The 27,752-nt window shown below is 44.6% G+C and overlaps 1 protein-coding gene across 1 annotated transcript in view; it reads right to left on the reverse strand.

The window, feature by feature from the left end:
* NEK11 (NIMA related kinase 11) overlaps positions 1–27,752 on the reverse strand; it is a gene marked incomplete at its 5' end in the record, with an annotated part of 156,372 nt that overhangs the window by 48,597 nt on the left and 80,023 nt on the right. Inside the window, 2 exons of the mRNA XM_081106198.1 lie at positions 2,432–2,519; positions 12,324–12,499. Of these exons, the coding sequence (XP_080962324.1) occupies positions 2,432–2,519; positions 12,324–12,499 (264 nt within the window). The remainder of the gene's footprint in view (positions 1–2,431; positions 2,520–12,323; positions 12,500–27,752) is intronic.

Genomic DNA, 27,752 nt, shown 5'->3' on the forward strand with positions numbered 1-27,752 from the left:
TTGTTGAAATCATAATGTATGAGTAATAAATGAGGGCATGATTGCTGATTATCAGTGGAACTTTTTCCCTAGCTAACAGTAATATACAATGTCCTTTGCTAAGAGTTTACTACCAAGAATGAGTATTAATATTGTTTTAGGGATTTATTTATAGCACAAAGCCTTTTCCCTGCTCCCATCACCACATATCTGCCAAATGAATGGTCTGGCATGGTAACAGACAGATAGCAGGTTCTCTGTAAATTGACACTAATTCTAATTTGTTGCATCTTTTCAAGTTTTAAAGAATTTATAGAAATTATTAATTTTCTCTAAAGCATAAACAGAAGGGATAGTGGCAAACAAATATTGTGCATTCACATCAGAACGATCCAAGTGGTTTATGAGTCAAAAGTAGTGGTTTCAACATGTCAGTAACCAAAGATAAACCACTATGTTGGAATCATTGTAATTATTTTGAGACATTCTTTTCTGTCAAGATGAAAAACACAGTAGTGCAAGGTTAAATGCCTGTCAGTCATCCCTATACTTATTGGCTTAGAGTTTGAAGAGCTTAAGTAAAGGAGTTCCTAAGGGTTCCGTAAACCCTGTTGCCTTCTCTGGTGTGTATCAGTCACATTGTTTAGTAGAGATTAAATAGTTATTACCAAAGTTCATTGGAAGAATTGAGGGGTAACAATTCTCAAAAAGCCAAACATATCAATACACCAAAGGAATCTTAATGGGCAGAGAGATGTTGAAGTAGTATCTGTTTTAAGTACTTATGTGACAATATCCAGTTTAGATCTATAAAACAAGTCTTTTAATAAATACAATTTACCAAGGACTTGTGTCATTCTGCTGATGCGTTCTCTCTAGAAGTACAGCTAAACTCTCAAACATAAAAAAAGTTAAACTTCATATGCTCCCTTGGTTCATAGTCTAGTTACTAAGAAATAAATTGACAGAATTTTCTAAGTGTGATGAGAAGGAAGACAAAGGTCATCTTCTGTCCTTAATGAGTAGTGATGGGCCTGAATGGTTACTATAGTAACACCATCTGCTGTCTGTGTAATGAGAACTCATATCCAATTCCCCACCTCAGGTCACTCCTTTCAAAGCATCCTCCTTACTGTTTGTTAAAGGTGATCTTTTCTGATTTGCTTAAAAACCAGTGGTATCCTAATCCGGAGGGGAAAGATCAAGCTCCTTAACCTGGCAAACAAGATTCTCCATGGCCTTGGCCCAGGTTTGCTTATCCCTTCCTCACACCTTATATTCCAGCAGCATCAAAATTCTTGATAGTTCCATGCATATACTCAGTTATTTCATACCTCTGAGCTTTCATGCTGCTTGATCCTTTCTAGAGAATACTTCCCCCTCCTGACCAATTGGTAACTCTACTCATCTTTTCATTTAGTCATTAAATACTATTTTAAAAATACTATGTGCCGGCATATGTGTTAGATTCTGAGGATACTACAGTGAATGAGATCTTGTGCTGCCCTCACAGGTGCAGGAAATGACAAAGCTTCCCCTCCTCTGTGAAGCCTTCCCCAGGCTGCACCCCAGAGTGGACCTCTGCCCTCCACTTGGCTCACTCACAGTACGTGTTGTCTTCATCACAATGCCCTGACTACACTGGGAGCTCATTAAGACAGGGACCTTGTTTTCATCATCACTCTGCAACATCTGGCTTATCATATGTGCTTTATAAACACTTGTAGGGAAGAAGGGGGTGAGGAAAAATCAGGGCGCGGTGTGGTCACTGAGGCTTCGCACACAGAGATGGGAATAAGCTAGAAAAGGGCCACACGTGCAGAGAGCTCCGAGTAAAACAGTGAAAAATGCTCGCACCCCTGACAATGTCATGTTTATGCCTGCCATTCCCTTGGAAGAGATGGCTTTTGGTCATACAATTTAAAAATGTTTAAATGACAGTTTATCATCCAATGCTAGACATTATCATAGTTGGCTTTTGGATTTCAAAAAGTAGAAACTACGAAATAAGGCTTTATTCTTGGAGTGCAGCCATCTCATATATGGAGACTGACGATGCTAAAGAAATTTCGGCTTTGTTTTCAGACCCAATCTCTTCCAATAACTGCCTGACCTTCAGCGTGATGGTCCCCTCAGCCTGACTGAGTGCGCCTGTTTCTACAGGAGTGAGGTGGACAGACCTCCCTTCAAAGAAACTTATAAAACCGACAGTAAGCTCTGCTGGGCCACCCCTGGGTCATCCTCGGAGACTGAGGGTCACTGACAACAACAAACAATTCTTCTTTGAGAATCCCAGGTCCCTGGCCAGACACGGTCTCTGTTGGCCTCAGTTTCCTCCGCTGGAAAATTAGGAGGCTGGACTGAAATATCCGTGAGAGCCCTACGCGTCCTATTTCTCGGATGGCCCACTGAGTCAGCAAGTATCACTGTAGTTGGGAATGAAGAAACTTACCCAGAGAGGTGCCACCCAGGACGCTCTCCAAACACCTGACCAGCGACTCAGTATCACTGCGCTGCCAAGACAAGACAGATTCACTTCCCTGTAGAAGAGAAGGCTATTTAATGACGTGAAAAATGTTCTTGCCACATTTAGGCTAAACTAAACACAGAAAAATCTGGTTGCAAAATTATTTTACAGTATGATTCCCCCCCCCTCCTTTTTTTTTAAAAAAAGAAAAACATCTCTCTCTCCCCTTTCTCCCTTATTCTCTCTCTCTCTCTGACGGGAAGAACACACACTAAAATGGTAACAGTGGCTTTGACTATAAGGTGGGATTATGGGTGATCTTTATTTTCTCCTTTGTGTGCTCATGCCTTTTCTGAATTTTAATAATAAACAATATGACTTATTTAACTTATAAAATGCTAAATGCAATTACAGTGAATTAAAAAACACAGTTTTATGCAATCTCTAATCTACTCACTACAGTAGGAACCAAGTGAATATTTTTTTCCTAGAGAGTGTTTCTACCAGCTCTTCCTTGGAAATGCATGGTCTTCAAGGAGTCATAAATCTAAGCACTGCCTCAACGGAGGTTATTTACCTTAACCCTCAGTAAGAGTCAGGCACCCCCATGAGTCTGACTGTATTTGATAACAAACATTACCTTTAATACAAAGTAAATATCTGTCCTTTACCCAGGAGGCCGGAAATATTCAAAACAGCATCACAATGCTCTGGGAAAATGGGATCTCTTAATTACTTTCACGTCTGTGGTTATTCTGAGGGAAATTAATAATTTATGGCTCACCTGCTCCATTTCAAAACAAGCAATACGGTTTATATTGCAGTAATTTTGGATTTTAGAAAAAATGTACTGTAGTATAATAAACTACTCAAAGCAGTATCTGAATACGTTGGGTTTTATTTTATATATAACAGCTGGTGGGGTTCGGGCAGCCACTTCTCCTGCATGTGGTAAAACCAGTGTCACTTCACGTTCCACATGTACAGGGAAGGCCATGATGAGGGAAGCATGCCGGGTCACGGCTGGTCAGGGAGGCCAAAGGCACGAGTTGCAGACCCTGGTGCCCAGCCCAGGAACAGGGAGGCAGGGACCAGGCACAGAAACAGAAGAAGAAAAGCAGGTCTCTCCCTTCTTCTGCACCTTGTAGTCTCCAAACTTAACCGGGACAGCCTCGAGCCGGGGAGGAGCTTAGCAGAGACACCCGCTGCTGCAGGGAAAGCAAAGCACACGCCACATGTGCAGCGATGATACCTACCAGGCAAGCTGGGTTCTAAGCCGGCTCTCCCACCGAACACGCTGGCCTCTGCCAAGCAGCTCGGCTTCCTGCGTCTAAGTTTCTGCATCTGCAGACCTACATGGTCAGGGAGCCTTCCTGCTCTGACACCCTGTTCTTCAGGCTAAAGAGCGAGATGGACAGTGTGGCAGGTTGTTTTCAAGGATGGCTACAGCCATCCCTCCCATCCCTGCGCTCCGATCTCTCACCAGAGGTAGAGTCCCTTTCCCCACTGAGTTAGCCCTGCAACTTGCCTTGGGCCACAGAATGCAGCAGAAGGGGTGCCGAGTGACCTCTGTAACTAGGCCTTCAAGAGACCATGTGGCTTCCATTTTTACTCTCTGGAAGACAAGGACTACATAAGGAAGTGCAGGCTATCCTACTGGAGGGATCATGGCGAGAGGCCCCGGATCGTGAGAAGCCACATGGAGGAAAACAGAGCCCTCAGCCAACAGCCAGCACCACCTGTCAGACATGTAAGTGAGGCACCTTGGACCCCAAGCTCTCAGCCACGTGAGTGACTTTAAACAGTATCACATGGAGCAGAAGAACTGTCTCATGAATCCAGACAATTCTCAGAATCATGAGAAAGTATAAATCATTGTTTGAAGCCACTCGGTTTTGGGGTGTTTTGTTACACAGTAAACGATAACTGAGACACTGAACAAATTGAAGTCCCTGGCCAACTTTTTTCTATTTTTATGTCCCCAGTGCCCAGCAGGACCCCTGGCACATGACAAATGCTGAGTCTGTGCAGGCCTCTTCCAGCTTCTGTGATTGGCAAGGAGGTAAAACAAGAATGGCACCGACTCTTTGGGCTACAACCTCCCAAAGGACGGGTTCTCCCCTACTCAGAGTTCAGCAAAGTGGAGGAGGACATCCTACTTCTTAATTCTGTAGCCCTGGCCAGTCCATAAGCCTCAGCAGGTCTAGGTCTCTTTACTTGTAAAGTGAGGGGAAGAATGGCCTCCACCTCACACAGGGCTCTTATGAGAAGCAACTGAAATAAAGATCCTTTGGTACATTGTACGGCTTGTTGGAAACACCTAATGAATGAAATCAGAGAGTTGGAAAGGATAGAAGATGGGACGGGAAAGGGACAGACACAAAAAAATTAAAAAGTTCCAGTCACTGTGCCTGCCGCTGAGCATGGAGATGCTCAATAAGCATTTGAGTTGAGTCAATGCAACAGAAACAGCACGAACCAGAGACAGGGCTGTAGGGAGCACCTGCTGGCTGGCACATGTCAGTAACATCTTCCTAACACCGAGGTTAGGAAACGCTGTACAGGGGTGTGGGAGGGAACAAATCATCCTAATAATATAGAATGAACGATTCAGTGAGTGAATGAAAGTTAGTATTCACTAACTTTTATTAAGGTCTTCTATGTGCCATGTTGTGCCAACTCACATGTATTCATTTATTTAAACTCTACCAGGTGTGGAGTTTTTCTCCCCATTTAACAGTTGAGAAAAGTGAGGCACAAATAGCTTCCATAATATGACTAAGGTCATGCAACTAGTAAGAGGTGGAACAGGCAGTGAGTCTCTAGAGCAGCGGTTCTCAACCTGTGGGTCACGACCCCTTTGGCGGTCGAACGACCCTTTCACAGGGGTCGCCTAAGACCATCCTGCATATCAGATATTTACATTACGATTCATAACAGTAGCAACATTACAGTTATGAAGTAGCAACGAAAATAATTTTATGGTTGGGTCACAACATGAGGAACTGTGTTTAAAGGGCCAGGAGGTTGAGAACCACTGCTCTAGAGCCTGAACTCTTCTTAGCCATTACACACACATATTGTGGAAGGCAGGGCTCCTAAGCCAGAGGAGCTCATGATATTATTGAAAGAAACAAGGTACACACTCCAGAAGAAGGCCCAAGAACAAAGCCTTGGTATACATGAAATATAATGCAGCCTGGAAACAAAACACAGCTAGAGAGGCCTGGGTGGGAAGGCTGGGTTCTACATTAAAAGCTTCCAAATGCAGCCTTAACCGGTTTGGCTCAGTGGATAGAGCGTCGGCCTGCGGACTGAAAGGTCCCAGGTTCAACTCCGGTCAAGGGCATGTACCTTGGTTGTGGGCACATCCCCAGTAGGAGGTGTGCAGGAGGCAGCTGATCGATGTTTCTCTCTCTTCGATGTTTCTAACTCTCTATCCCTCTCCCTTCCTCTCTGTAAAAAATCAATAAATTAAAAATAAAAAAAATCTTCCAAATGCAGGTTCTACAGAGGAGTTTAAGCAGAACGTGGGTCCTCAGCACGCTCCTGGCAGGTGGGCTGACTCCCAAAGGCTGGACAGACAGCGACACAGACACAGACAGGGTCACAGCTACAAAGTGTCTTCTGTTTCCGGGGCTGAAAGCTGCTCGGAACGAGTGGGAACGGTTGCCTTCGTGGTGGGCTGCGGGCCTGACACCAAGTTCTCTGCTGAACAGCCCAGCAGGTGGAGATCTATGAATGTGTACAGAGCGGACGTAAAAGCTTCCATGATGGCCCCAGCCACAGACAGGAGCTCAGCTGCAGCTCCCTCGGGCCTCACATTCAAGGGTCCCTTATGTCAGTGGATATGAGCGAGTGCTCAGTCATTTTGGACTTGCCTTGTTTTTTCCTGAGGGGCCTCATTTGAGACACCCAGGATCTTCCTGAAGCTGAAAAGTCACACATAGGCCACAAGAAGCTGAAAAAGTGGTCTTGATGCAGGCTAAGGACTTACATGTGTCATTATATGTATACAAATATCTATTCTTTTTTCTCCTTTTTAAGACATTATTGTTGAATTTATTGGGGTGACATAGGTTTCAGGTGTACAGTTCTACAATACATCATCTGTATATTGTATTGTGTGTTCAGCACCCCAAGTAAACTCTCCTTCCGTCACCATTTATCCCCCTTTACCCTACTCTACCTCCCCTATACCCCTTTCCCTCTGGTAATCACTATTCTGTTGTCTGTGTCTAGAAGGTGTTTTTTTCTTTGCTTAATCTTTTCACCTTTTTCACCCAGTCCTCCAGTGCCCCTCTCCTCTGACAGCAGTTAGTCTGTTCTCTGTATCTATGAGTCTGTTTCTATTTTGTTTGTTAATTGATTTTGCTCAGGAGGAGCAGATTCGGATGGGGCTGGGATATTAGTTCACTGTGGACATGCTCAGTCCAGGATGTCTACTAGAAGTCCACATGGCCCCACTCTGGGCAGCCTGGATGTGTGAGTCTAGACGTCTGAGAGAGAGCTGAAGAATGGAAGACAGGTATTTGGGAGTTGACAATCCATGGACACTATTTAAGTACGTGAGCCTGTGTGAGATGCCCATGCAGGTGTGACTGGGTCTGTTTTGTTCATCACCATAAATCCAGTGCCTAGAATACTCATTGATTCAAGCAACACCCATCTACCTCCTTTTCTGCAAGTTGCTTTACCAAGCTATTGTCCACTGTCCTTCAAACCACATCCGCAGACCGCCCTGAAAACTGTCATAAGTTCCAGAAACCAAAACACCGAGGGGACCTTATCCATTTCCTACTTAGGTGAACCTTCCACAACTCGGTCTGATCTCTTTAGAAGCCAAGCCCTTGCTTATCTGCATTCATACTTCGTGGGAAGTCAGAGGACGCATCTTAGCACAAAGCCATCGGACAGAGCTGATGGCCGCTTTGTGGGGGCGGCCCTGAACTCGGGAAGCTGGCCTCTGGCTCCTGCCTCACTGCCGACAGAGGCCTCTGCCAGGAGCAAAGGCTACAGTGTGTGTCAGGATGGAGCAGAGCCACATCTGTGAAACTCAGGCTGTACGCAGGCCCCCTGGCTCCCATCACAGCGAACACCTCTGTCACCGAATTTGGAGTCACTGAGACGTGACTGTCAATGTGTCCATTGCTAACACCCTGTTTACTCTGCATTAAAACCGCGAACTGCAGCTGTCTCTCATTAATGCCCCAGGCACAGCCGTCAGTATCTGGGGGGGGGGGGGGGGCTGCGTTAGGGTTTCTAAGACATTCCTAGGTGTCCAATACAGAATGAATGCTTAAGATATTTTGGGCTACAGGCTGGACGTGTGAAGGATGGGAGAAGACAGGCTGATAGAGCGGCACCACAACGTCCACCCAGAACTTGGGCGATGGGTTTGGGAAGCTGGTGAGCCTGGTACCCCCCTGCTGCAATAGCTTGGGGGTTCCCACAGGTGGAGGGAGGCTGCCTCCCATCAATCCCCGCTTCCCAACAGCTCAATTGCTCTCGATTAACTGCTTATCTCCTTACATGCCTCGTGGCCACCAGTCGAGGGAAGACAGTCCTGCAATTCAAGGAAGGTTTGCCAGGAATAAACGGAGAAAGATTTTCGTGTTCCAAAGGCAGCCCTCATAACGCATCGGTTTTTATTGCAGATCACTACTGCTGACTCCAGTCTAGCTCTGTTCCTGTTTTAAACACCAAACACACTCACTCGGGCTCTCACTTCTTGATTGAAATGTCAGGCCCGATGGCCGGAAGTCCCTACCTCATGGTCTCCTCCTTTCTCCACCCTCACCTTCTGCCTCACCATCACCCTCGGCCTCATTTGAATTCCAGCCAGAGTCTCGTTTGATGCTGCTCAACACCCATCAAAAGGTTGTTCAAGAATTAAATGAAGTGATGTGGCTGTGGCAGCCGCGAGGTGTGCTGCTTAGATACCTATATTCAAGAGTGAGCCTGCTGCAAGCTGCGTAGCGGGCTGACGGCCTCCAGCTGCTGCGTCTTAGGATCCAATGCAGTGTCCGCGCCAGGGCCACACTCCTCCCAGGCGGCTCCCGGCCAGTGTGAGCACGATGGGGATAAAAGAGCCAGGACATTCCTGCCCAGTGAGGACTTCCCTCCTTTCTATGGACCGGGACACATTTTCAGAAACACACCCCAGTTAGAGGCCTCATCCAATCCTTCCTTCCTTCCATCCTTGTCCGCAAATATGCAGACTGGCATCGGGGTTTGGGGTCTCTAGCCTACCTCATAGGCATTTCTCTCATTTCTGATTCTGTCTTGTTATCGGCTTCCCAGAGGCTCTGAACTGACACATCATGTAAAGTACTGGGCACAGAATGAAGGCTCCGGAAGTGTTAGCCGTTACTGTTGTAATAATTACGATTGAACCAATGACCCCAGCCCCAGAGGCCACGCTGAGCAGCACCTACTCTCCTGACGACCTGAGCCGAGTCCTGGGCAGTGTGGGCCTTGCCTGGACTGCATCCATTTCTCTGCCCTGTGGCACCAGTCCTTGCAGATCATTCCTGCTTTTCCTAATGCTTCACTGTGCAGAGAATTTCAAAACCTCTGGAGGATTTGGGGGAAACGTACTGAAAACTTCAGCATTAGCTGGGAAAATGGGCCTCTGCAGCCCTTTATCTCAGAAAGAACAAACATCCTGTGCTTAAGAGCCTGAAGGCAAGCATCGGTCAAGGCCACACTCACTAAGCAGCCTTTCTTGAGGGAGTTCTGTGGCAGGTCATTACAGTCCGGCTAGAATGGAGACTGCTGGTGCGCGTGGGTGGGGAAATGATGCTCAAGGCAGTAAGGGGAAGACAGAAGGGTCTACCCATCAGTCTGCAGCCCTAAAACATGTCCATTAGAGCACACGACACCCTGCCAGTGGCGGGTCCCATGGACACCGCTGGGAACCCTGTTATGATGACAGCCACAAACTGCGTTCCCCGAGGGCTCAGAGGCTGGTTCCAATTCAGTGACCACAGGCCTCACAGAAAAGCTACCACCATTATGACAGTGACCGGCATAGAGGAGTTATTGACGTTCTACTTACTACAGCAAAGAAGCAGCTGACAGTCAGCAGCAATTAGCTACTTAATAAAACTGTTTTGGAGACAGTGCTGCTGAAAAGATGGTCACAGGTGGCACAAGGGACCAACAATCAATCCCAGCAAAGCCCACAGCTGTTTTCCTTTTAGAAGGCTCTTCTGTCATCAAAATAAAAACTGTGAGACTTTTGGCCCATCTGAAGGAAGGCGAACCCACTTTGATCTGAATACTCACCTAAGAGCCACAGGTGTGATGATCACCTGTCAAGCATGTCAAACTCAAAGGGTAACACGGGCCAAATAAATGAGGCACGTGGCCCGCGGGCCACGAGTTGGACATGCTTGACCTAAGTGGACCCTGGCACACTCAGGGGTGAAGGGCAAACGGAGGAGAGCGGAGAAGAGGTGAACCCCAGAGACGGCCACAGGTTTTTCTCAGTTCACCAAGCCAACAGTGACGGGGTCTCGGCACAGTTTTGTCACTGTAATTTGTGTGTTGCTAATAAAATAACCTAAAAAAGCCAGGGTCGACCCCATCATAACCTCACAGCCAGCACCTTTGAGGAGAGGGAAAGTACATCTAATTACGAGGAAAAACAAATGGGGTTGTAATGACCTGTCTCTAATACAACTTTATTGTGAGTTCCACTCCAGGGGGATATACCTTCTGTACTAGAAAAAGCACTGCCTTAGGAACGTGCCAGATCTGGGCCCGAAGCATGGCTCTGGCCCTTCCCTAGCTGTGTGGCCCCAGACAAGTTACTTCTCTCAGAAGTTCAGTTTCCTCATCTGGAAAAAGGGATCAGAACAATGACCCAACAGGATTTTGTGACACAAAATACCATCATGGATATGGGAGAGCTTAGAATCTCATCCCAGCAGATTTATTAATAATCAACCACCGCCTATCACATCACATGTGACAGGTGCACAGCCCAGAAAGTAACACTGCTGCCCTATCTTTATCTCCGGCCCTAAGAAACAAGAAGGGTTATTTCTTTTACTACAGCTGTAAAATCTCACTTTAACATTGAAGAATTTGGGCAGTATCATAAAAAGGCCATAAGATGGCTGGATAACTTCAGCATAATAACAGCAAATTCTGGAGACTATTCTAAGTACATGACACCGATAACTCCATTTAATCCTCAAAGCTACTCTATGAAGTTGGAACCACTATTCTCCCATTTTACAGGTTAGAACATGGAGGCACAGTGAAGGTTAGTAACTTGCATAAGGTCGCATAACCTGCAAGTGACAAAGGCTAGACTCAAACAGGCAGTTTTATTTCCAACCCCATGTTCCCACAAGAATGCCAAAGATGGGACTTCCAGGGTGGCTAGCAAGCCTCTACTTCTTGACTAGGGTGGCATTTGCCATCTATTTGATTCGTGTGGTTTTTTGAGCCAGTTTTATTTTATTATAAAACATTTTTAAGTAATAAGATTAATAACTAAAATGTTACCCCTTGATGCTTTGGGCAAAAGTTGAGTGTACACGTTACATATCACGAGTTTTGCCACCACAGGCACCGAAGGATGGCTCTGTAATACTGTAGTGACATCTGTCCAGTTGTTTTGGATGGTGGCACAGAAGCAAATGGAAACTGCACTGTACTATGTGGAAAGAGGTGCTATTGTTCACCAGAGTCCAGAGGACAAAAATGCAAAAACGGAATAAGGCAAGTGGTTTGATTTTGGCATTCTGAATAGCCTCCACCTGACTCTGTATTTTCCTCATTTATTTGTTTCTCTCTTCAAGTGTTTGTCTCTTAATTTCTCTCTCTCATCCTTTCTTTAGCTCTTCCTTCTCCCTTTTCCCTCATCCCTTTCTCTGCTCAGCTCCATAGCCATGCTGTGCTAGTTCCCGTCTCCCTGCCTCTCTTTTCTTTTCTTATAAAGAACCTGAGAACATTTCTCATTTGTTTTATTTACCGAATATTATGATATATTAGTGTTCATTAAGTGGTTGAATGCCTTATGTAAACCTTCTCTCCACTCCAGCCACCACCATCCTGAATTACGTGCGTTTGGACACAGGTGCTCCTTGATGGACATTTATTTTACTATCTTGATGGTTCCCAGTCAGTAAAAAGCTTCTGTACCTTAGGAAGTTCAGGGCTGGAAAGGTTACTAATCACGGCCTAAGAAGAAAATGAAGTCTCTGAGCATAAGTTGCCCAAGGTCACCTGCTTTCTCCTCACTCACCCCTGCTCTTCCCTCTCCTGCAGACACAGCACAGAGAAATCCCACGCCAGGCTGTTTCGTGGCCTAGGGCCCACGTGGGGCTTAGTCTTGCTCTAGTTAAGGAGATCTATGGGCAGGGCGTTTACCCAGAGGCCTCAGTGCTGCATGTCCGAATGGGCCCTCAGAGGCGAACACTGGCCAGGAAGATCACCCCGAAGTGTAGGATCTCTGGGCCTCATCCCCAGAACTAATTGGTGCATCGAGATGGGACTCACAAACCTGATTACCAGGAAGGAAAGTACCCCTTTTCCCTGCTCATGAGACCTCTGCATTGTTTGTTCAAAGCTGTACAGGGGCGCTCCTCAGTGTACACTGCAGCGTGTTTCTCCCGCTCCTGCCCCCTAATAAGTACTGGCTACTCCAGCCCTTCCCTCATCAACATGGCCCAGACCAGATTCTCGGCATTCCAAGGGGCCCCGCCTGCCCCTGGACCTTGAAAACCAAGACTCATCAGGGGCAGCCTTTACAATAAACCCTGGTCCCCCCTCTCCCACTTCCAGGAATCAAGACTTCCTTGATTCTCTCGGGGAGGCACAGCCCAGACAGTCCACCTCTTTTGGGGGCAGCCGCCCGTACCTGTTGGTTTGCTCGGCAATCAGGCCAGGGTCCCTTGTCCCTGACCTCGGCTTCCAGTCCTGCCAACACCGTTTCTTCCTCCTCCTCCTCCTCCTCCTCCTCCTCACTCTCTTCAGAACAGGAGTCAAACGTGTCAGCATAATACTCCTCAGCTACACGCGGGTCTTCCGGGATCCCTGAGACACAGAATAAACAGAGATCACGTCCCACCAGTCATTACGATTATAACGAGGCTCGGATCCCGGAGTTTCCCCTGAGATCTATATTTTGTTTGTACTGACAGAGCTCCCCTGGAGTGTAAAGTAGCTTCTGAAAGGAACTGGCTGAAAGTAATAAATACTCAGCAGGTAGGGGAAGGGAGCAGTGACTGTTTGCAAGCACGTTTTTAAGATGCAGGAATAAAACCAATAAATAAGAAGAAACCATCTCCTCTTACACCTTTGGACCAAGATCTTATTACAAAAGAGGGGACTAGGGGGCAGGAGCGGGACAGGTGCTTGGCTGCAGGACCCGGTTACTCACCCACATGAAGTTTTACGGAGGCAGTTGTAGTGGAACTAGGCCAACATTCGTCCTGGGAATTTACTTTTTAAAGAAAATATTGGTGGTGAGACCAGGCAAGATGGATGGGGTATAGAGAATGGCACGTGGCAAGCTGAGGAGAAAGTTGTGATTTTTTCCCTAACAAGCTGTGAAGCCTTTGAGATAAAGTTTACTCCAGGGCTCGACTTATTCAGATGCACTCAGGCCACTTATTTAAAAACAAAATGAAAAGAAGAGAAGAGAAGATCACCCACTGAGCTGAAGCCAAGATGTGGCTACCCACGTTACTTGATGTAATATGATTCTAAGCTAAGAATAAAGCTGGTGCTTATCATGGTCTCGGCCAAGAAAGACCAAGAATGGATCACAAAAAAAGCAGTGATGATAGCATCTCCACTTTGTTAACGGGGGCCTGGAAATGGAGAAATATCGTTGGAGACAGGAGGAAATGACATAAGGACACCTTAGCACAATCAAACTGTGGGCATTCTAGGCTTTGTACCATACTCTGAATTATAAATAAATGATTCTTCTAAATTATAACATCCAGCACTGCTTTTCATCCTTTTGTTGCCAATTTTTATCTAATGGGAAAAATATGGAATTTGGGATCAGAGAATCAAGGTTTGAATCTAGCTCTACCCCCTCTTAGATGAGAACCTGGGCAAGGGATTTGGACTTGCTGAGCTCTGATTTCTCCAGGAAAACTGACATAAGGCTGCTCAGCAGGGTAGCAATGAAGATTCAATAATACGATTCTTATGAAAGCATCTGATACAGGAACATTTTACACAAATGTTCACTTAATGTCCACATCTGTAAGAACGGATTTTAAGTGAACTGATTCCATATTCCTTTGAAAGTAAAATACTAGCGACTGTAGAATTCCCTGACAATGAAATACTTTGAAATCTTTGCTACCGGCGGTTTCCCATAAACCATCAGAGGCAGTGCTGTGGAGTCAAAACTCGTTGGCTCAAAAGATAAAAATGACATATATTCAAAACTGCCTTTGCCAATTCCTTAGGAAGGGGCGTGTCGTGAATCTCATAATTTCTCCCAGTAACTCAGACACAGACTGTTTTCCCTTCAGATCGCTGAGTTTCCGTTAAGCACCAGATGAAATAGACGGTTTGTATTGGGGGCAATGTTTCATAACATTCTTTATTTGATTCACACTCACAACCGCAAGTAGATCACAGCAAGGGAAGTATATGGAAATTAAAATCTACCAAGAGGCCACTTCAGGTCCCCAGCTTTTACCACAAGTAGGGACATATGTTTGCTGAATGGAATGGCGGACAAAACCATGTGACTTCCTACCTCTCTTCCTCCCCCTCCCACTCTCCTTGAATTTCTGCGTCACTTTCAGAGAGTCATCCATTCTCTCTCTCCCTAAGCCTTCCCACTTCCTCATCCACCCACCCAGTCTGTCTTTTGGACAGATACTCATTCATATTTTCTCCCTCTTGCCCTCTTTCTCTCTATTCATTCCCCCCTCACCAACTTTGGGCAAGAATATCTGCTTTCAGACCTGACCATGACACACTAAGAAATATCATTTATACATAGAAATGTGCCTATATCTGTGGATTGTATATACATATTTTTATGATTGAAACAAAGTTTCATGTATCAAGATTTACCCAAACTATATCTGACACACTCTGGTATTTTGCATTGTATTCAGTTTTTTAAATTTAATTTAATTTAATTTTTTTATTTTAAATATTTTTTATTCATTTCAGAGAGGAAGGGAGAGGATGAGGAGGGTGAGAGAGATAGAAACATCAATGATGAGAGAGAATCATTGACTGGCTGCCTCCTGCATGACTCCTACTAGGGATCGAGCCTGCAACCCGGGCATGTGCCCTTGACCGGAATCAAACCTGGGACCCTTCAGTCAGCAGGCGGATGCTCTAGCCACCGAGCCAAACCAGCTAGGGCTTCAGTTTGTTTTTAAATGCCAGTTGCAACTTGCTAAACTGATTTCTCACTCCACATTTTGAAAGATACTAATTTATAACGATGGCTTTGGCGTAAAAACACACATGCACACAAAAACCTGCATTTAAATCAAGCCTCTACCACCAGCTTCAAAACATTAGGCGATATTTAAATTTTCTGCACTTCGGTTTCCTCATCTGTAAAATGGGGATGATAGTACCCATCTCACAGAACTGTTGTGAAGATTAAAGAGTATAATGAATGCAAAGTGCTCTGCACATGGTAGGTAGCCAATAAATGCTACTCACTAGGATTTAACATAAAACCCTGCACGTGTCTAATATTTCTTCCACCCCAGGAAGAAACATAAATATTTGACAATCATAAGCATATATTGAGTTAAAAATTTTAAATAGAATCAATTCTCAAAATCCATACCCAACTCAAACAGGCAGTAAGGAACGCCGCCTTTCCTGGGCCTCCCTCTGCTGGCTCCAGAGGGACCCAGGCATCCCACCTCTGCTCTCCCTTTGTCCTTCCTGCCCATTGGCTCCACTGGTTCCCTCCAGGCAGCTCAGCAGGAACCTCTGCAACAGGGGTTAATGAACTGGTTCTGTAAAGGGCTGAGCCGTCAAAATGTTAGGTTGGTAGTTATACAGTCACTGCTGTAACTACCCAGCTCTGCCGCCTGAAAGCAGACACAGACGATGCACAGACAAACGCGTGGGGCTGTGCTCCGGCAGACCCTTCTTCCCAGAGCCGCCATAGGCCAGATCCACAGCATGCCACACGCACCAACCTTCCTCCTGCCAACAGGCTCCGTGTGCATGTCTTAGTCCCTGTCCCTCTCTCCCCAAGCGTCCCCTCCCAGGAAGGAGAGAGGGGAAGGAAAGAAAGGCCAGGGAGAAAGTGCCATTCTACCACATTTGCCTAAGTCATGCAACGGACCGGGATGAATCCAGCCCGTTTTTCTTAAGCACCATTAACTTGGTGCAGCTCAGAACGGGGTTCGCTTTCAAAGGGAAGAGTCCAAAGAAATGGAAGTGTGTTCACCACGCCATGTGCTCTCTGTCCGTGGGCCGTGCGAAGCCTTCTTCGGCTAAGGCTCATTCCCCCTGTCACGGAGGGAAAAATGGTCTGTGATAAATAGCTTTAATTTCCTCGCACCCTGAAGTCAGCCTGTAACACGCACCGAGCGGCATTCCGATCTCCACTGGGCGGGCAGTGATGGGGTGCGCTGATGAAGTAACCCAATATTGGCTGCCTGAGCGAGGACAGTGATTGCAAATCCATGCTGGAGACAGAGAGAAGCAATCACCCTGTTCCGGGAAAAGGAGGCTCTTGTCACATCCTTCAATTAAGACCCAAATCCATTCCTTCCTGTAAGACGGAAGTGAGCGCCGGGAGCAACCACAGGGCTTGTTACAACCCGGAGTGGCTGGTTCAGTAGGTCTGGGGTGAGGCCTGAAAAGGTCTGGGGTGAGGCCTTTCTAACAATTCCCCAGGCGATGCTCGTGCTGCTGCTCCGAGGGCCCCGCTTTGAAAACCACTGTTCTAGGATGTGACTAGTTCAAATAAAAGTACCATCATATACTGTATAGAAGCACTACAGTAACCCATACAAGACTATGATATCTCTACATCTTACGACCTTTGTATGTTAGACAAAAATAGAAATAACTTTATTTAGAAGAGATTTGTGTCATTGGCTGTCTCAACCACTCACAGTCTCAGTGGAGTTCCAGAGGACTGTTTCCATGTTACTGCTGGGGAAGAACAAAGCTTTGAGTCAGTAGCCCAAAGTTCCAGCCCTTTACAGTTTGTAAAAGCATATTCATACTCATTGTTCCACTTGATCGTTGCAACAATTATTCACGTTAGACCAGGACAACATTTTTATCTCATTTTCCAGATAGTGAAAGCGAGGCTCAGGGGGAACCAGCGTCACACAGCTGCATGCATGGTGGACACAAGACTAGAATGCGAATCACCTGACCCTTATCTTTTCCCCACGGAATTAGTGCTATGTTGCGATCAGCTAGAAATGTTCACCTGTGCTAGTAAAACCAGGTCATAGACAAAAGTCATGATTGTCTTCCCCCTAACCCTGAAAGACGTTGAACAAGGGATAGACTTTCGATTTATGAGATACAAAACTGAACTTGGACTGTCTGCAGGGAGTGAGGACTACTGAACACCAGGGGCCCTCACTCAGGCTCAGCCCAGCTGTCACCACCCTCCTCCTCAGACGTGCTCTAACTGGAGCCTGCCACCTGGAGGGCTTGTTAGACACAGACGCCTGGCCCCAGGCCCAGGGTTTCAGACCGCTAGGTCTGCGGCGGGGGCCCAAGATTCCACATTCCTAACGATGCTGCTAGCATGGCACACACGCTGAGAACCACTGCTCTGTCTTATAGGACCTTCAGGAAAAAATGCCATACTAGTGCAATTGCTTAATGAAAAATTCCCCAGTATTTACTCATGACTGCATTAGCTCTTTAAACGTTTTTAATGATCAGGAAATGCATTAATTTTTTTTTTTTAAAAGAGAAGATTAAGACAATAAGACAAGAACTGTGCCTAAAGACAAAACCAAGTTTCCTTTAAAGGAATTTCATTATGTAAAAGGACTATCTCAGCCTGGGTACCCACCATCATCCTAAATGATTCTAACCATTGGTGTGCCTTGAGCACATGCATGCAAAGACTTTAGCAGAATGGTTCTCAAAGGGTGGTCCCCAGAGCAGCAACAGCATCACCTGGAATCCTATTAGATTCTCAGGCCCCCCAGACCCAGTGAATCAGAACTGGGTGAGGGCCGCGCAGTCTGTGTTCTAACAAGCCCTCCAGGGATCCTGACGCGCACTTGAGTTTGAGAACCAATAATTTAGTACAAGGACTGGCTTAATATCTGCTCAAATGAAAACAGCTTCTACGGCTTCCCCAGGAGGGAGCAAGCCCCTGGGGGGCAGGAGCCAGGCCCATCCCGTTTACCATGGTGTCTCCATCCCACGGCTCAAAGCAGACACGTAGTCTTCTTACTGAATCAGTGAATGCCTAAGTCTCTGAGAGATAGGACTTTCAAAGTAGCACATAGTATCTTAAGTAAAGGATTTCCTAATCTCTTTTTTTTTGGTGGGGGGGGGGGCAAGAGAAAGGAGGAGGTGGAGATAGAAATTTTTCTCCCTAAGAGTCCTGCTCCCTTCCCTCTTTCCCATGTACCTTGAATTTATATTTCAGAGGGAGTCATAGCTTTGAACAGCAAAAACGTCTTCTTCATACTCATGTTGCCAGCACTATCCCACAAGCCTGCCAAGTTCGCGGACTCAGATGACCCAGAGGGGATGACACTCACTGTGAGACTGTGGCTCCGTCCAGGGCCCCAGACTCTGCTCTGGCTGCACGATCGCCCTGCCCTCCTTACACAGCTAATGACGGTGTCAGAATGAATTAACGTTTGCTGAGCTCGGTGGCCAAGTGACTTGTGATTTGGGAAACCCCATGGACTCACTCACACACTTTTTTTCCCCACTCTGTAATCAGTGTATTAAGGAGATATTCATACATTTCAAGAATTGCTTAAGTTCTGATATCCAGATTTAAGCTTGTGAACACATGACTTTTAAACATACAATTAAAACTGTTCATAATCTGCTATACTACCAACATTAAATTACAATTACTTTGGAGCATAAGTTAAGTGGTTTGAAGTAAGCCTGTAACATACCTAAAAAACACCTTCCTATCTCATACATGCAAATTCTCCGTGTAAAGGTCTCATCACTCAACTTCTAAGTTAGCCTGCTCCAGAAGTCACTACTCTAAGGCTTATGGTCCAAAGAGGAGGGGGAAAAATGTAACCAAGGACTGATATATATATATATAAAGGTAGCACTACAGAAGGGAATGCAATCCTCCAAGTGCAAGCCCTCAACCAGCAGTTTATATGATAAACCCCTTCTTTAGAAAGGTATCGTTTCTCTCGCTGATACCACAGGTTAACTTACATGGCATTCCACCTTCAAACAACAGTTGAGGCTACAGAATAAATGCAGAGACACGGAATTCCACCACTAGATCAGCCTCATTCCTAGAAGCCCAGCCTTCCATCCTCCCGGGGGCTCACAGAGGTACGGTCTCTCACCTCTGGATCTCTCTTCCCCTGAATTATTAGACGAGAAGGACTGACTGGAACTCTGCTGTTTTGGAAAAGGCATTCTGTCAATTCCTAAACGTCAACACACCCTGGGCTATCTTTCTCCTTTTCAGTGTGTGAACGCCGTCTGTCTCTTGCTGCGACCCACCAACGGTCTATCAAAGCCGTGTGTGAGTCACCGGCTGGGCCTGGAACACGGCGCTTACGGTGTCCTCGCTCCCACCGCAGCCCTTACGATTGCTCACTGGAGCTCAGAGGGGGAGGGCGGCCCTAAGCACAGCGATCATTACTTCCCATGATGACTCATTCCCTGTTATGGATACCATGGCCCCTACTCCCTATTTCAAATGGCAGCCGCATCTCCATTTCATTACAAAGAGCCCGCTGAGGGGCTCATGAAAAATGACTGGAATTTTCAATCACCATAACGTTCAGTGCAGCCGCATATTTGCTATGGAACATTTTGAACCAATGTTCAGTCCAGGGAAGAGTGAAATCAACACACTCATACTCCGAGGGAGAAATGTACAGTCCAGGTACCTTCTAATACTCAGCCCTTGCGATTGCCCCCCATCTACGGCCTCTCTCGCATCTTACACGCGCTGTAACAAATCTTGCCTAAAGTACTCACCGTGCTCTCTCCTCCAGTGGCTCCCCCACTGCCAATACATTGAGTACAAAGTCTTCAGCGTGGCAGCATAGCCTAGGCTTTCTATCACTGGCCGCGACCCACCTTTCAGACCTGCCGCCTGCCAGTGAGTTAGTTAGAGGTGGGCACCAACAGGGGTTCTGACTGGGTGGCCCTGGGCCGGGTCCAGGCAGCGTTAACTTTATAATGCTTTCTAGATGGTTCTTAGATCACAAACTTGGCTTTTGTAACCAGGACTCTCTACATTTTCCCCTGAATCCATTCTTACTTCCAACTTCATTCCTTTTAAAAATTTTTTTTTTTTTATTGATTTCAGAGAGGAAGGGAGAGAGAGAGACAGAAACATCAATGTTGAGAGAGAATCATTAATTGGCTGCCTCCTACACGCCCCCACTGGGGATCAAGCCCGAAACCCGGGACCAGGAATCGAACCATGACCTTCTGGTTCATAGGTCGACACTCAACCACTGCGCCACGCCAGCTGGGCTCCGACTTCACTCCTTTAACAAGCCCACTTTACTGATCATATCACCAACTGGAAGTGGAACCAAATCTCAAATCCAAATCTCAAATCCAAACAATATGTTTACAGGCTGGGGGGGGGAGGGGGAGCGGTGGTGGTGGTACAGCAGCTGCTTGGTTTTGAATCTTTCTGATGCTTTCTTTTCTCACATCATAAGCTATAGGTAACACCAGTACCATGACCTTTCCTAAAATAAACACTCAAAACTAAGGCTAAAATTAGCCATGTTGATTAGCTCAGGCTCCAGCATCACATATGAGGCTGTGAAAAGAAATAATTTCCATAAACAAAATGTATACTCATGACTCTATGTGTATGGAAGGCTGTTCGGTACAGTACAGTGCCTTTTTAATATATAGCAGGTTCCGCGGTGAGTTTTTCTTCAAGTTACATCTCTCTGCTTGGCCAAGGACACCAAAGGTTCCCCATCCCTCAAACACACACCCTAGAACAGGGGTGGGCAAACTTTTTGACTCGAGGGCCACAATGGGTTCTTAAACTGGACCGGAGGGCTGGAACAAAAGCATGGATGGAGTGTTTGTGTGAACTAATATAAATTCAAAGTAAACATCATTACATAAAAGGGTACGGTCTTTTTTTTTTTTTTTTTAAATATTTTATTGATTTTTTACAGAGAGGAAGGGAGAGAGATAGAGAGTTAGAAACATCGATGAGAGAGAAACATCGATCAGCTGCCTCCTGCACATCTCCTACTGGGGATATGCCCGCAACCCAGGTACATGCCCTTGACCGGAATCGAACCTGGGACCTTCCAGTCCGCAGGCCGACGCTCTATCCACTGAGCCAAACCGGTTTCGGCTTTTTTTAGTTTTATTCATTTCAAACGGGCTGGATCCGGCCCGCGGGCCGTAGTTTGCTCACGGCTGCCCTAGAACCAAGTCTGTGAAGCATTTAGAAACAGGTTCCCCTCAAGCTCTGGAGTTGGTGCTTTTATCCTATGTGTCAAGATAATTCTCCCTTAGGCAAAGCTGTAACATTTCTCTGACCTTTCTCTTTTGGTTTGGAGAGCAAAAGCCAAAGAGGGTAGGTCAAGTTTGTCTTTTCTCCACCAGGTCAGAGAAACCAATCCCAGTCGGGAAACTGATTCTCTCGAGGAAAATACAGGGAGGCTGCACACAGGCCCTGAAGGAGCTGGAGCAAGAGCTGGATGCTCTGTGTTTGCTGGCAGAAGACATCGACTTCTGTGATTGTAGGCGGCTGGCAGGAGTTCCCTGGGCTTCAGGTGTCTCAGCTGTGAAATGGGGATCCTAGTAACTTACATCCTCAAGGCCGATTGCAGGTTGCTTTCCTGCTCTGAGGCCTGCACACGTGTGACGCAGAGCCATGGACTAGGCCCGTGTGCATATGAATCCTCTGGAGAACTTGATGAATCGTCTGGAGTGGGGCCCGAGTGTCTACATCCCTGTGCTTGGGGAGATGGAAACGCTGCTGGTCCGCAAACCACACTTTGTTTGGGCATCAGGAGACCGGAGGACCGCTGCTCTCTGTTCCTGGCCACCAAGTATCTGACAAGAAGTGAGATGACAACTGAGCCTAGAACAAAGCTGAAGAATTGAAACTGCTCGCACATGAAGCCCCTGCCTCTGTCTTGTTTGTTTTGGGCTGTATTTCCTCATTAGCAGAGGCACGCATGCGCCACAACACATTTAGCCATTTATCGGCAGAGAGAACACCTTGAGAGCCATATGGGTTTCCTCTCTGACGAAAACCGAGCGCTATAATTTCTCGTTTCCTCCTCCACTCTCCTGGAGAACACTGGCTTCCCGCTGGCAGTGCCCTCTGTTAGCCGAACAGCTGGAGGTGCTTGCTGGCGCGGAGACATTCTTAGCTCGCAGTGTGAGCGGGCACAGCTACAGCAGGACTGGCCAGTGACCACGAGCACCTGCGGAAATCTCCCGCACTCATAGTGAGGGCATGGCACTCCTTTGCATTTTTTTTTAATTAAAGGAAGTGCCCATCCTACACATCACTTTAGGCAAACTTTCTTGTTCCAACTCAGGAAAAGTTTCCATTGCAATGTTGGACTTTGCTGGTGACCTGCCCTTTTTACTGGTTTGGAGAAAGAGCTTCCTATTGCATGTGATCTGGTCTTACTTACAGAGCAAGGTACACCCACGCTTAAAAGGAACTCCTTCATGGCCTATCAATTCTAGGAAAGCTTCCATTGATCTGTCCCCAAAGCACTAAATAATAACAGCACTCACTCACCTTTGTACGACCTTTCTCGACGCACAAAGTACTTTCAAATATATTTTTCTCACTTACGCCTCCCTCCCTCACAACACGGTGCGAGATGGGGGCGTTATCCCCTGTGTCGCAGACAAGGAACATAAAGTTTAGAGCTATTTGACCTCTCAAACTTACCTTGAAAGTGGCAGACCCCCAAGCCATGTCTTCTGATTCTAAATCCAGTGCCCATTTGTGTTAACTCATGCTGACTACACAATTCCATTTGGCCATGCTCTGAAGGCAGTCACTCCATTCGGTCACATACGCACAAATACAATAGGATGTGCAAACGGTCACATTAAGAAATTTTTGCAGCATCTACCTCGTTTTTCTATGCCAGCTCTTTCTCTTACCTTCTGGGTTTATTTCATAATTATACAGAATGGCTCACTCCAAGATTATGAAAATAGCCTCCATTATTTTCTTCTTTGGTTTGTTTAATGTTTTATACATTTAAAATTTTAATCCACTGGAATTTATTTTTATATGTAGTATAAGGTAAAAATCTTAAATTTTTTCAAACAGATAGGGAATTTTTTCCAGACGAGTCATTTAAATACCTTTTCTTCATGAAATAAAACAACACCATTTTCATGTATTAAATTCACATACATAGTATTTAGGCAAGTTAGTGTTTAGGCAAATTTCTGGATTCTTTACATTTTGCTCTATTGATCTATATAGTGATCATTGTACATCTCTGTAAAGTTTTAATGACTGCTGATAGGGTATTTGAAGAAAACATTAAAGAATTTTATATCACATAAAACCTAGATATTTCTGTGAAAAATAATAATTTTTCTACTCTATTTATTATTTATCATAAATAACCATAGTCACTTCAACTTACGAAGGGCCTTCAATATATTACCTCATATAATAGTCACCAAATCTATATGAAACATGTGTTTCCATTCAATCATTAAGCAAATATTTTTTTAAGCACCTTTTATAAATCGCTAACTGTGCTGGTTACTGGGTATTAAAATGATCAATACCAACAGCACCCCTACACTCAAGCTTACAGATCAACAAGGTGGATAAAAATTTCATGAATATGTAAATTTTACAAACAGCAGGTCCTCGAATAACATTTTGCTCAGCATCATCTCATTATAACATTAATGAGATACCATAGCAACTTAACTCATGTTTATATCAATTAACCTATGGTAAAATTGGTTTTGTTATACATTATTTCACTTAAAAGTCACAGAACCTATTGACATTACATTAAGACTTATGTATGTTTATATTTCCTATAAATTTAATGTGTATTTATATTTGTAGGCCAATAGAAAGATTTCTATTTTGTATCCTAAACACATATGTGCATGTTTAAAGGTTGTTTTGGCAGCCATGTAGAGATTGAACTAGTTGGAGGCCAGAGATTAGTTGGAGGCAAGTGTAGCACTCAGGTGAGGTGACGTTTGCTTAGATTTGGGCAAGTGGAGGGTTCCTGGTAATGGATCCTCAGAATCCACCTCAGAGATGGCATTGTTGAGACTTGGAAAAGTTAGGACATGTCTGATGTCACACAGCCAGTGTGCAAAACATGGGCTCAACCTCCTATCTCCTCACTCTGCAGCTCTTGATTTCTCACTGTATTATGAAGACTTATTTATGTTTATCATATAAAAAGCAAAGTTGAGAAGACACATTCAACTGCATGATCCTGGATAGGATGAAAGTTTCTTAAAGAAATAAAAGAGGTTGTGGTTTCCCCTATTTAATCAATTGTAAAGCTCAATTTAAAATATAAAATAAACTTCACAGTTAAAATGATAATTATTATAAATATATTTAACTAGAAAAGATATATTTATAAAAATGTAACAATACAAATAGTGTAAGTATTGTGCTGCTTCACCCAATAAAATGAACATAATTATATTAAAAAATTGGGAGGGGAAAAATTATCAGTGTTAAAGTGAGACAATGTTCTGCATTTCTGATGTAGGATCTGACTCAATAGGATCCTACTGAAAAGCCCCTAGAATCTAATAAATCTTGATAAAGGAAGAGATGCATATCCTATATAATAAAAGGGTAATATGCAAATTGACCCTAACAGCAGAACGACCACTCAGCCAGTCACTATGAGGCGCACTGAACACCTCTTGGTTCCTTCCCCCCGTCAGCAGGCTCCCATCGGCCGATAGTGAACGGGGAACCAGGGGTGGGTGACAGTGGGGGGCAGGGCCGGCTGCCGGCAGCCAGGGAAGATGGCCCTGATCGCAGGCCAGGCCTAGGGACCGTACCTGCACACAAATTTCATGCACCAGACCTCTAGTATGGAAATATAAATCTGGGCCCATCAATGCTGCTGCTGTGTGTTCATCTAGAACATGAGAACTGTGTTCATTCCATCAGCACATTACGTGCCTGTATCAAATGCACCTAAGTTTTCACAGGCCATTCAACTAAAAATAATTTTGTATCTTCCCAATAGAAAATTAAACAAAATGGGAATATATTCATTGAAGAATGAAGCTAGAGAAACTGAAGCAGAGATCACTATACATGTACTTTATCAATGTTGACAAAGAACAATCTATCTAAAGATATGCTCTGAAATTCCATGGCACCATACAGCCTGTGTCTGCAGGTTTTATGTCCCTGGTGATAAAAGCTGAAACTCAACCTGTTCTAAAGAGTTGATTGCATTTTCTGATACTACAGCTCTCCAAGGACTATTTTTCTCAAAAGTTGAAGAGTAACACAAAATAATTTATTAGACAATTTGCATCTTATTCGAGATTCCTCAGTGATGAAAAACTGCTGTGCGTGGCGAGCGCCAGAGCCAGGCCTGTGGGTGATTGATTTAGAAACTCCCAAACTCTTCGGCGTTAAATATATAAGTAAATGAATACACTTCACCACACAATTATCCTCGCAGGAGGCCCCTCAAACTATTTCAAGACCTTGCAGCCACCTACTTAGCACATAAAATGATGTCGATTAAAGCATACAAGTGCATCATCACAGTAAGACTACAGATTTTTATGACCATTACAATAACACAGGCAACATTACTTCTGCCTATTAATGATTTCACACCCATAAAATTCAAGCAGAGTAGGGTTTGTATTGTAGAGCACCTAGTCACTAAAGGTGCTCCTGCTGCTTCATTATTCTTTCTTCCAGTTTATTAAAAATTGTTTAACGGGGCAGTACAAGTGGAGAAATTATTCATGATATCCAGGAATACTTAACGCTAGCTCAGTGGTTGAGCATCGACCTATGAACCAGGAGGTCATGGTTCGATTTTTGAACAGGGCACATGCCTGGGCTTGTGGGCTCGATCCCCATTGTGGGTCATGTAGGAGGCAGCCAATCAATGATTCTCTCTCATCACTGATGTTTCTCTTTCTCTCTCTCTCTCTCCCTGCCTCTCTGAAATCAATATATTTAAAAAAAATTTAAGTATGAGAAACATAAATGTTCATAGCAGCATTATTCATAATAGCCAACATGTGGAAGCAACTGAAATGTCCATCAACAGATGAATGGATAAACAAATCGCAGTCTGTCTGTGCAATGGAATATTACTCAGCCATAAAAAGAAATGAAGAACTCATATGTGCTCCATTCATGCTAAGTGTAAGAAGCTCAATCTGAAAGCATAGACTCAGAACACGTACAAGCAAAGTCACCCTGAGCAGCCAGGTGGCCCCGCAGCCTCTGGTGTTCGATGTAGCCTGACTCAGGTGATCAAGACCTGCTCATCCTGAGCATGGGCAAGCCTGACCCTCAGCCCCTCAAAGTAGAGGGTCCCATCCCACCTGCCCTCTATCAGAGCAGCCAGTCCAGACCCCCCACCATCTAGATAAGACAAATGACACCGTGCCACAGGTATAACCTGCTTTAGGCATAGACCCAAGATCCAAGCAACACTGGCCCTCTAACACAACTCCCACTTTTCTCTCCCGCTTAAAAGGAGGAGTGAGGATTGTATTATGATTAGGGTAATCTAGAATCTGCTCCAATTAATTTTTCAATTTGTGAATCTTTTACAATTTTCAAAATACGGCCTGCCTATCGCACCAGATTTGTGGTAAGAATCAAATGATTTAACTATATACCTATAATCATATGTGGAATATTCTAATTCCATGGGCAGCTCCCTAAGTGAGATAATATCATACATTCACTTGAAGTGAACACAGACTATCTTAGAAATCTATGCTATGGAAAAGCAGCCTGCTGAAATTCCTTTATAGTCTTATTAAAGGAGAAAATAATAGGAAAAATTCAGAGCAACTTGTCTAAAACCAGGAAGTCATTTTCATAAACAGACTCTAAGGTAGAGTGCAAAACAAATCCCTATGTATCAGACGAACTCCCTGCTTTATTACAAAACCAGAGCGGAGTTCCATTAAAATAACTGCATGTGTTAGTTGCATATTTCTATTGCAAAAGTCAGAGTTATGCCCATCAAGCTCTATATTTTAATCTACTGAATTTGGCCTCAATCCCAAATGAGACGGTGGAAAAACTAATGTATATTCTTGCCCTATTATGCTTCTTAGCACAAAATATATTTACATTTATAATGTATTTGGAGAAAATAGCTGTAAATTTTAGCTGCCAGTTCATTGGCTCGAGACGGCTGGTAAAAGAGCATCTTTTAAAGAACTTTGTCTTGGGTCCTACTTCTGGGTTTAACAACAGCATCCCTGACCCACCAAGTAGCGAACACATATGCTTGCAGGGAATAAACTTTAGTTATAGGAGCTGTCTAAAGTCTTGACAAAGAAGATAATTTATCTTGGTGCTAAAATAACTGGTCCAGATGGATATAATTAAGACCATAATTTGACAGAATTAACCAACCTGAGTGATTTCATATTTCTCGTAAATGCAAAAACTGTAGCAAGTAAAAGTATTGTATTCCAAATCATACTTAATTCATATAGTGAAGGTGTTTATAAGCTATAATTAGGTCTCCCGGATGGTTAAAAATTGATTCAGAACCAATTCAAAGACTTTATGTGGAACTTGAGAAAATATTGCAAGTTTCTTTGACACTGTAATTTTTTAGTGAGAAACTGATGTGCACTTTTTATGTTTCATGTACTTAGCTAAGCTCTTTGAATACTATCTAATTTATTCCTCACTTAACCCGGAAAATGAGGTATCATTCCCATCACACAGGTGAGAAAACGGAGGCTTGTTTTTTGCCCAGGTTCACACAGCTGGCCAGTGACGGAAGAGGGAAAAGATAAAGTCTGACTCCACACCTGAAGCAGCCTGCTGTGTGTGAAGTACACAGCAGTCTAGTGTTTTTGTGAAATATGGATATTCTTTATTTTTAAAATGTGAACATACTGGAGGTGTGGTTACTCGAAGTTAGAGAGA

Source organism: Myotis nattereri (genome assembly GCF_964212035.1).
Source record: "Myotis nattereri genome assembly, chromosome: 14".
Classification (NCBI taxonomy): Eukaryota; Metazoa; Chordata; class Mammalia; order Chiroptera; family Vespertilionidae; genus Myotis; species Myotis nattereri.